The 11,217-nt window shown below is 36.0% G+C and overlaps 1 protein-coding gene across 1 annotated transcript in view; it reads right to left on the bottom strand.

The window, feature by feature from the left end:
• Positions 1–875: 875 nt before the first annotated feature.
• Positions 876–11,217, bottom strand: part of LOC150106451 (fibroblast growth factor receptor-like 1) — a 64,068-nt gene continuing 53,726 nt past the window's right edge. The window contains exon 7 of the mRNA XM_090393005.1: positions 876–1,354. Within this exon, the coding sequence (XP_090249131.1) occupies positions 876–1,354 (479 nt within the window). The remainder of the gene's footprint in view (positions 1,355–11,217) is intronic.

The following is an 11,217-nucleotide window of genomic DNA, read 5'->3' as shown; positions in this document are numbered from 1 at the left end:
GAATAGGCGATAAAGAACATAATAAAATATATTTTTTACATTGAAATACGTACAAATGTCATTCGCCTAGAGGGCGACACTATCTCTATCTAGGACGTGTCATGTGGATGGATTACGAAATAAACATTCAATTAATAAAAAAAAACCAAAAAAAAAAAAAACTCTAGAACTTCATTATCTTTAAAGGCTGTCATGTGAGGAAAATCTCGGATGGAAAAATAGGATTTTCAGCTGCAGATGACCACTTTTGTTACTTTGATATACCTCGGTTTCTTTAAATGGCAGTTTACAAGAGCGATTTGTGGTTAATTAAGTGACACCGAGCCTATCAAAAGAATATCGTTCTGAATCAGACACTTAAAATAGAAACCACTTTCATAATCAAATGCTTAGTAAAGAGATTTGGGTTGCTGGTACGAGATTATGGTTGTCCGTGCACATACCAATTACTAAAAAGTGTCTCAGACATCGGAAAAATAGATAGTGATTCATTTCTCGTTCAAAAAACGGACACAAAAGTCTCTTCCCGACAGCAAATTATTCTTATGTACAGCGACACCAAGCGGGGGAAAGTAGAACTAGTCATGTAAATGTTTATAAATTTCGGAAAAAAAGAGTAAAGAAAAAGGTTGTCGTTATTTGTTTCACACAAGAAAGGCGAACATTATGGAAGAACATTTATAACAAAATAATGTATGCATCAACGCATGAAAGCCAGTCCTCCTGGTGGATTTAATAGATGACGAAACGGAGACCAAAGTGTTGTTAAAATATATTATCAGGGTGACAACAACGCGGGGTAAGATAAATCGGTCTTCAGATGACGACTTACGAGGAATCTTTCGCTGTTTTTCTCCTGTGACAGACGCAATGATTCACACACTGTCCAAATAGCGAGTGTATTCTCTTTCCAGCGCTTCGTGAGGAGAATATACTCTGGACACCACAGAACCGTTTTTATAAACTACTTCCGGATAGAACGGAGGAAGCGCTTCTGTCCAGAAGACAAATGACGACCCGCACTCTGAAAAATAGTCTGGCTGCCCCGCATCTATAGCCACGGTACTGGGTTCACGCGACCATGTTCCATCAGAAGTGTGGCCACCGCTTCGGGAGCTTTTTCCTTCTGCAGAGTTCACTCCTATTGGAAAGTGGGATTTCACTATTGTCTTAGCAGCTGTTTTGGCAGGATGTGAGGGGCCCCGCGATTTCCGTCGACAGTGAACAATAACCACAATGAGTATGGCAATGGCGACTCCGAGCGAGATGGGAATGGCAATTAAAAGGGGTTTCACAGACATGGAAGGGGTGTGGTGGAAGGTTTCCGGCAATTCTGGTACGGGAGTCCTCTCCTCTGTAAAAGAAAAAAAAAAAAAGACATTTTATTATCACGTTCATTAAAACACTTATTTTAAGATATTGTCAAAATAGAATTTATACGAAGAGAAATGACACTCAGCTACGTAGTCCTATAAAGTGTATTTGTTTAAAAACGACGGAGAATAACTTGGGTAAGGAATTAAGATAAACTGGCCTCCTTTCTACGTTGTAGATCGATGCTGTCTACTGACACATGAAGAGAATTTCTTTTTCTCGGTATTGCTTTAGTATCTAGCTGAGATGGTGTGTTTTCCCTTCTTTCTTCGTTTTTTTTTTTTTTTTTTTTGGAAGTGTACAATTTCTTTTCCATGATGGAAAAGAAGTTTGCAAATATAAGAAAATTTTGAATATGTGTGATATGCATCCCACTTTATCAATGTCTAGATAAGTGCCTAAGCTGCATAGTAATATGCCAAGTAATATGTAATATAGTAATATGCCAATGATATTAAAGCAATTGATATAACCACAAGAAAGAACATATCTTAAAACCATTTAACTTTAGTACCATGTTTCGAGATACATTCGAAAAATACGTACACTTTTTTCAGTTTGTCATAAACGTAGGTATATATTATCTGTATTTTCACCTTAGATTTTTAGCTGGTCTGTTCCCCTTTACATTATAGAATCTAAAACAAAGTATGTTTATTATTATTTTGTATGCCCAGAATAAAACTTAAGTCTCCACATTCTCCTTAATGGGTTTTAAAATGTGGTAGCTTTTTTATGTTAAAAAAAAGAAAATATTGAAAATAATATTGAAAAAAGAGAGCCAAAAGGCTTCACTTCGGCGATGCACAATTATTCAAATTAAGTGGATATTGAATCCAACATTATTATTTCAAATAGAAATTACCGAATAGAGAAACTACAAGAGTTTCGTGCCGAATAGCCTTTTGGCTCTTTATTTCATTAATTTGTTTCAAAACAAATTATTAATAACTCGTATGCCAATTTCAATTATTCAAATTAAGTATCCAATATTATTTTGAATAACTGTAAATCATAATTATGTCAATTTTTATTTCAGACTATCTCAGCCTAATGCGGTAATTTTTTTAAAATCATTGGAGAGGCTGGTGAAGGATAGAATGTATCGTAGTAATTTTTTTTTTTGGGGGGGGGTAGATGGACTGAGTCCTTGACTTTTTATTCCGTCATCTGATTGAGAAAATCTATGAATGGGGTATTATTATTGAGCTATATAAGCTCTGATCATGGCAAGAGGGTAACAGCAATAGCGGAGCCTCAGTTAGAACTTCATTGGCTACAGATGTTGCCATCCGTTACCCTCCTTGGGTACCCATTTTAGTCGCCTCGCACGACATACATGGGCTGGTGTATAAGTAAAGCCCCCCTCTAAAAATTAGCACAATCCCCCAAACCACCCTAGGGTGGCCGAAAGACCGTCCAACTCAGCTTTGGTTCCACTCGGTGATGGGCCCCCCCCCCACCACTCACCAGAACCTCTCACATTGCAGGGAAAAGCATCCACCGACAGGGCCCCCTCACAGGCTACCCTCCCCAGAGACTCAAAATGCTCTCTCAGGGCAACTCCCCCGAAATCTAAGTCCCCTCTCACCAGGCGCAAAATTCCGGAAGAAACCTAAGAGAGCGAAATTCTCGAAACCCGTCCCATTTTAGTCGCCCCTTACGACATGCATGGAACTATTCTTAGCCCGGCAACCACACGGGAAATGTCTTTCTATATGTTTATTTATAATAATTCCATATATTCTCCTTAGTGATGTCTCTGAAGAGGGATACAAAAGAGAATCATTAATATAACGGAACTATTATTAGCGTTATTATTTGAAGCTTTAAATAAGAAGTAAGAATAATATGAATAATATTTCATAGGCAACTTTTAAATAATCCATAATAGTCTCTTTTTTTGCACTAAAAGAATGCGATGATATATAAAAATAAGCTACACACTAGCTGCAATGTTTATTTTACTTTGTGTGTGTGTGTGTGAGAGAGAGAGAGAGAAGGATTAATTTTTATCTTTAAAATACAAGCTGCATTTTAGAGATAAAGGGTATCGTGTACAAAATAATACTATATTTTGTTTATTCAGTTGAATCAAGCTTAACCAAGGGCATTCGGCATTCAGAATATTGCTGTTATAAGACCAGCCAACCTACTCTCCTTATATCTGATAGGTGGGCCATTAACATGTAACAAAAGAGTTGTGCCCACATGCTTATGTGAAAGTCTTTATTTACAAACCCAATTAAAAAATTTATATTTTATATGAATTGTTTAATTTTTATTAGTGACTGACAATCCTGCTTATCGCAAGTCTGAAGCAACTTGAAAAGGGGCCATGTGTGTCCTCTGAAGCAAGGTCAGGATTATATAACATTTTTAACGTAGAACCCAAAATTTTCCAAGACATTTCATATCTCCAATATGAAGAGAGATGGTCTCGCGTGTAACGCAGTGCTATCTCCCACCTCAAGAAATTCACAAACATTCACGCCGCTGCCTGATTTGAACAGGCAATCCATTGATTAGATAGTAGCAACGTAATAAATAAATAATAAACACATAATGTTCTTTCACTGAGTTAAACTCTCCCTAGCTTTAAATATCTCCAAAATTTAAAAAAAAAAAAAAAAAAGTAGGGTTCTTCATATATTTTTTCTTCTCTTTCATTTTTTTTTTTTTGTAAGTTCTGATGATACATTGGCCTCTGTGATACTGAAATTTATTGAGAATCTTTTCAATTTCCTTGCTTGTTCAAAACATCCGTTAAAGTCATCCTTTTTAGCGGAGGCCAGCACTTTGTCATGGTCAAGTCATATTGTTTGTGCACTGATTCATATATGGAACATTGCTTGCTTTTAAACAGTGATGCATCTTTTGCAGTTATTTAATGTGGTGAATAAATATTTGAATCTTCTGTTTTAAATCAACAAGAAATCATTGCAACAAAAACACGAATGTTTCAGTTGTCATTGAATTAAAAAAAAACAACAGCCGAATATTAATTTCTCCTATTCAAAGATATTCTATTCATACTTCTTTCAGTGTTAAATACAGGGTGTCCCAAAATTCACGCAAGAAGTAATTTTGATAGAAAACACTGGTTTTTAATTAAAAATTGTAATTTCTTATTAATTCATAAAGTATACAGTATAGAGTTATGCATGGAATAGCATATCGGGTAAATGGCCTCCACGGCTTTGCTGGCACATACGCACTCTTTTGTCGAAATTTTCCATGGCCGTTTTGCATAAATGTGGCTGAATTTCGTTGATACAGCGCTCAATTTCCTCCTTCAAGGCGTGGGTGGTCTTGGGCTTGTTGGCCTTAGATAAACCTTAGACTTCAAACAACCCCAAAGAAAAAAGTCTAATGGCATCAAGTCACATGATCTGGACGGCCAATTCTGATCACCAAAACGGGAAATTACACGACCAGGAAATGACTCATGCAGTAATTGAATTGTTTCTCGGGCTGTATGACATGTGGCACAGTCTTGTTGAAACCACATGCCGTCCACATCCATATCTTGCAATTTAGGCACAAAAAACTGGATTATCATGTCACGATAGCGAGCACCATTAACTGTTATTGCCTTACCAGCCGCATTTTCGAAGAAGAATGGACCGATGATGATGCCTCCAGCCCAAAATCCGCACCAAATAGTGACACGTTGTGGATGCATTTGTTTCTCAACAATCACTCGTAGATTTTCTGAATCCCAAAGGCGACAATTTTGTCGATTAACGAATCCATCAAGATGAAAATGAGCCTCATCGCTGAAGATGATTTTGTTCGAAAAATAAGCATCCGCTTGTTGTTGTTCCATAATCCATTCAACGAACTCTCTTCGCTGTGTGTGGTCATTTTTAATAACCCTGAACTGTCAGTTGTCATGCTGTCTTTTTTTTTCTCGTTGGCAACATTTGTGCGGTAAGGCACAAATGGCACTAAATTTAAATCTTGCGTGAATTTTGGGACGCCCTGTATAATACATAGGTAAATGATTAGTAATGTATCGTTCACAGTGAATGAAATTTTATAGAAATCATGAGATACTGCTACTTTTTTGTTATTTTTTATACTGACCTTTTCCTGAATTAGTAAATATATTAACTTAGGTATGATAAATTAAAATACAGTCATACCCCGACTTACGCTACCTCGACTTACACGAATCCGGAGTTACGCGGTTTCTTATATGTACGTATTCCTGTCCCGTGTCACCACTAGTCGTATCTTTCAGGCGCTGGCTGCATTCACCAGTGTCGCGCATGCTGTGAACAAGCACTGGCGTGTTTCGCGCGGTCTCCATTCATACACAATTTTTATAGTCTAAAAACGTTGCGATTGTTTAATGTTATGTTGTTGATAAAAATTTTATCACATAAAAAATAATAATGTCATCCAAAAGAAGCAAGTCCGATTCTTCTACTGTTAGCAAGAAAAGAAAAACATTGACTTTGGAAACAAAACTCAGCATTATTAAGGATTTTGAAGGCGGAATGAAAATTTGTGAGCTAGCAAAGAAGTTCGATCTACAGGAATCCACAGTAAGAACAATCATAAAAGAAAGGTTTACAGATTTTGGAGGACATAGATTCTAACGAGGAACGAATTGTAGCCACAAGGCAACGAATAAAAAAATGATTAGCTTGCTATGAAGAAATTTTGCGTGACAAGAAAAAGACATTATGCCGTCAGACGAATCTTTTAGATTTTATGAAACCATCGACATAACTTTCTTTTTTTATGTACGAAAAACCATAATTATGATTATATTTCTTAAAAAATAGAGGTTTTTTGTAAACCTTTGGTCCCAATTGTATGTTTGTATATATAAATTACATGCAAAATTATACCCCGAGTTACGCGAATTTGAATTATGCGCTTTTTTGTTGGTCCCACCTACAGCGTAATTTCGGGGTTTTACTGTACTGAATTACAGTGCTCATTGTACATTTTTTTTTAAAAAATATTCTAGCAGGATGAAATTCCTTTACTTTTTTTAACAATTAAAAGGAGACGAGAGTCAGTGTTGGGAAGTACATTGCACCATACTCTTCCCAGCGGTCATCCTTAGAGATCAATGCATAATAAATACATTGCACCCTCTTCCTAGAAGTTTTAGAGATCAATAAAAGTATTCATTCAAGTAAATGAATAAATATTCATTTACGAATACAATTCACTTATAGTCCTTATAATAAGGACTGGCTTAAAGGGGCGAAGCAAGAATGCTTTTCATCTTCCCCGTTATCTGTAGAGGACAGTGTAGAGATAATGTGTTATTGAGCTATTAAAGCTCTGATCATGGCAGGAGAGTAACAGCAATAGCCAAGCTTCTGTTAGAACTTCATTGGCATTACCAACTATTACCCTTGAAGGGTATTAATCACCGCATTTCACGGTCGATTAACTCTCCGTCCAATTACCTTTACCAATACAATTCAGTTCTTAAAAGAACTGGGCGATGGAATGAGTCCTTGACTCTTTATCCCGTCATCTCAATGAAGTAAATCTGTATGGATGGAGTGTTATTGAGCTAAAAGCTCTAGTCATGGCTGGGTAACGGCAATAGCCGAGCCGCAGTTAAAACTTCATTGGCTACAGCATTGCCATTTGTTACCTTGGAAGTCCTGAAAAGGACTTTAGGCAAGTCTCACCCTCCAATACAATTCACGCAGGTCATAAGAGTAGCCATAATTATTTATCAATAAAATAAACTGGTGTTTTAGTATAATTATCAAAATTAATTTTTAAATTTTGTTAAAATTCAAATATAATTATTTATTTCCATATTAATTTTAAAATACAAAATATTATATAAGAATATTGTAAGAAATCAAAATTTAGGGATATGGATTCATATAAATATAAAACGAATTTTTCGTTTCCAAATAATACTCTTTCCTCTTTACGAGAGTATGCTGAAAAGTTGTGATAATCACCAAGAAGGAACTAATTTACACGTTATACTTGTTATAATGTTATACGCTGATGCATCATTTGAAATCCTCTGAGTTGAAATCCCTTGTTACACAAACCAGTCATCAGCTGCAGATATGACTTTATCATCTGTAGTAAATTTTGTTCCTTTCGAGTGTTTCTTAAATTTAGGAATAGGAAATAGTTTAGATGGGGCAGGTCTGGCGAATAAGGTGGGTGAGGCTCACTTTAAAAGCCGAAGTTCTGTATTGCGTGATGGGTGCAAAATGCTGCAGTTTCCAGCAGCGTTTTTCCTTCAGTACCTCCTTCAGAGTTGTTGAATAAACTGCTGCTGTAACAGTTTCGCCTTTTTTTTTTGAGATATTTGATAAGGATTACACCATCCATATCCCAAAAGACAATGGCAAGAACCTTCCCTGTTGACTTTTGGGTTCGGAAATTCTAAATTCTTTGGAAAACCTTTGTGTATTCACTCGAATGACGTTTATTTGGTCTTTGGGTCATAGTGATGAAGCCATGTTTCATCAACAGTCGCAATATAAGCCAAACAATTGCGCCTGATTTCTCAAAATTACCCAAAATCCCTTGAGATGGCAGCACACGTTCTCTCTTTTTGTCGGCATTCAAATATTTGTGGACCCACTTAGCTGAGAGCTTGTGCATGTCGAGATGTTGGTGAGTATTGACACCAACTCGTTTCCTGGATATCCCCACCGTTTTTGCAGTGTTTTTTTTGCTGGTATTCGTCTATCATCAAAGATCATGACATACACTGCATGGATGTGTTCAGGTGTGATCGCTGTGGATGATCTTCCTAACTGAGGGGCATCTGTTGTCTCAAGATGCCCAGTTTTAAACTTTGCCACACATCTGAAAACTTGGAAACTGCTGGATATGCTGGAACACAGTCCCCTTTGCAGCAAGAAAAACTTGATGACGGCCCGCACCTCTATGTCTTCGAATTTCTTCAAAACCTCTGACATGTCTTCTTATATATCATGAAAGAAGAAGAACAAATTCTTGCAATTTGATGAAACATGGGGATTAAACGGTTCTTAGATATGTTCTCTTTCTTTCTTGTGATTATATTAGTTGGTTTAATATCATTTTTGTTTTAAGTGTTTATCAGAACTTTTCAGCCCTCCCCCCCGTATATAAATAAAGTTGCTATGGCAACAGCGGTGGATACGGTAGCTCGAGACTTGTAGAATAAAACTCTATAGAATAAAATAAATAAATAATAAATAAAAAGAAATAAAATCTAGAATAAATCTTTATTGTTAACGGGAAGAATTAATTGTAAGTTATTTCTTTATTCTTTCTTAATATCTTTGTAAAATTTCGTCTGGGATATGTTCTTTCATTTTTAGATTTGCTTGCTGTCTTATTCACATCAGAACAGATCGATCTTTTCTTGTACATTTTGCAATGAAAAGGTGAATAGAATTATCTTAATATCTGCAGAAAATAACTAAACTGCTTCATGCACTTTTGCTCGAGTTTGAGTCGACTTACTGTCCTTAAGCATGTTATCCATTATCGAAAGAAGTAATACACACTTGAAATACTGACTTTTCTCTTGAATGCCTTGTTTATTCGATAGATACACACACACACACACGACTCATGGATTTCATTTTGAGTTTTCCAGCGCTTACAATTGAAAGAAGGTAATAAGTTTATACAGTACTAGTTATTCAAGGACTCATAGAAATGTCAGACCTGTAATTTCTTTTGAGATTATATAATGTTAATTAAATATTGTTCATGTTTAAAACAAATGATTTTTAGTTTCAATGAACATGTTACATTTTTATGGCGCTAAATAAGTATTTGTAACGGTAAATTGTAAGTACAGATTGTAAGTACAGTATTATTTTTATGCTAAGTATAAATGTTACATCTGTTCTCTCAGTTGCTGTGCAGTTGATTGACACAGTCATAAGTAGTCATTAGTCACATCATTTATACTGTTATATTCGGGCATACTAAAACAGCAATCATCAGACTGAAGGGAGGTTCCATGAACTCAGATGTATTAGGTACTCAGGGTAAAGAAAAAAAATTCAACCTGTTAGATTACGATCTACAATTTTCCATATATAATTATACGCACACAGGATTTCTACTTTACTAGTTAATGATATTATAATTGATTAGTAAAGTAAGAGGTGTTTATGACAGTGGCTTTCATTAATCATCCTTGAAATAGCTCCATTTTATTCCATTAGTTTTCATTTTTAATTTTATTGTAGGCAGCTAGATGGCGCTACATCAGCTACACCTTCTATAATTTCTACTGGCAATGACCTATGCATATCATCAAAAACTAGAAAATTCCAAAATGTTTAAAATAATGAGAAGGGAGCTAAGAAAGACGGGGAAGAAGGGTGAGATAAACATCTTAGAATCTAAGTATGCATAAAATAGACAACGGGATTGAACTTTATGAAAGAAGTAACAATGATTGATTTAATCACCAAGAAGGACAAAGAAACCCAAAGAGTTTGATCTGAGTACTTCGCACATGCTTGGCTATTACCATGACGACAATCTCTTTAATAGCGTAGAAGTAAATAAACAGATATCCTAAGCGAGAACTCAAAGCAAGAGAGTGGCAAGAGGATGGCTTTATTTGAATAATCTGGTCATGAAGGAAATGGATATTATCTATTTGAGAAACTAACAATGGAAATCGCATGGTGTAAGCACCGTACCGTCGGAAATACGTGCGGAACCCCCGTAACCCATTTTGAACGTTCCTTAGAAGAACTGTTCAACTTCTCTAGCTGGAGAACGGATTAGTTGATCTTACATGATGGCCACTATTAAGTATCCGGGAACTTAGGTAGACATTAACATTTCTCACGGCTTTTGTTCAAGATAGATTAGTGTTGCCCGCAATGACAAGGAGTTTTCGTAATGGGCAGTTAATTCCTTTGGATTTTAATAGATCAATATATCAGTGATAATGAGGTCTGTTATGTTAAGGAAAGTGTTGGGATGATGTTTTGGGATTATGTTCAGAGTTCTGAGGACAGTGCTGACCAGCCCAGCCTATTAGTACTTTAAACGAAAAATCCTTTTATTCTCTTAAAAGATTACGTTTCACAGATCTTTATCCTTATAGTGATTCTCGGTAAGCTCTTCCCATGTAGTGTTTGGAGAAGCGTTGGTATTAGAGAACACGACTATTACAGAATATATTACCGACTTTTGTAATGTTCTTTGATGTTTCCTATCATATTTCACGTGGTGGATTAAATACTTTTTTCATGGTCCAACTACCCCAGTACATTCTCCCAAACAGAAGCCTTCGTTATCTGTTTGGGTGACCATTAAGATTTCATTGCAGGTTATAAACGATGACTATTACCACAACCGAAATCCAGTTCACGCGTGTTCTCCGTAATAAAAATGTATATATTATGCCGATGTCTTATTAAAATGATGTAAATACAGTATTTTCCGTTCTGCAAAAGACCACATGATATATATACATTTATCGAGAATTTCTAAATGACCTTTGACCAAACGGTGATGTTGATTTCAAAACAGGATCTGCTCGGCAATGATTCCAATTCAATCAAATCAAAAATTAGAGTAATATCATTTAATCTTCGTAACAATATATCTTAACGGCTTTCATCTTTACATTAAGTAACTATTTTCTTTCCCATTTTAGACCCCGCATTAAGTGATAAAGTACCATATATCATATAAGAGCCTCCAGGTTTGTGTCACAAAATTTGGTCAGCTGGTTGTTTAGAATACTCTATAAAGCAACTGTCAATTGTTATATCTTAAACTGGGTGTGTGTGTGTGCGCGCGCGCGCTTGCGTGCATGGGAAACCCGGACAGCCTACGGAAAAACTCTACTGGCTCCGGCTTCGT

This window comes from Typopeltis vanoorti, chromosome 5 (genome assembly GCF_054136105.1).
Source record: "Typopeltis vanoorti isolate ZY-2024b chromosome 5, IOZ_Tvanoo_1.0, whole genome shotgun sequence".
In the NCBI taxonomy this organism is placed as follows: domain Eukaryota; kingdom Metazoa; phylum Arthropoda; class Arachnida; order Uropygi; family Thelyphonidae; genus Typopeltis; species Typopeltis vanoorti.
This window is presented reverse-complemented; position numbering and strand designations above follow the sequence as displayed.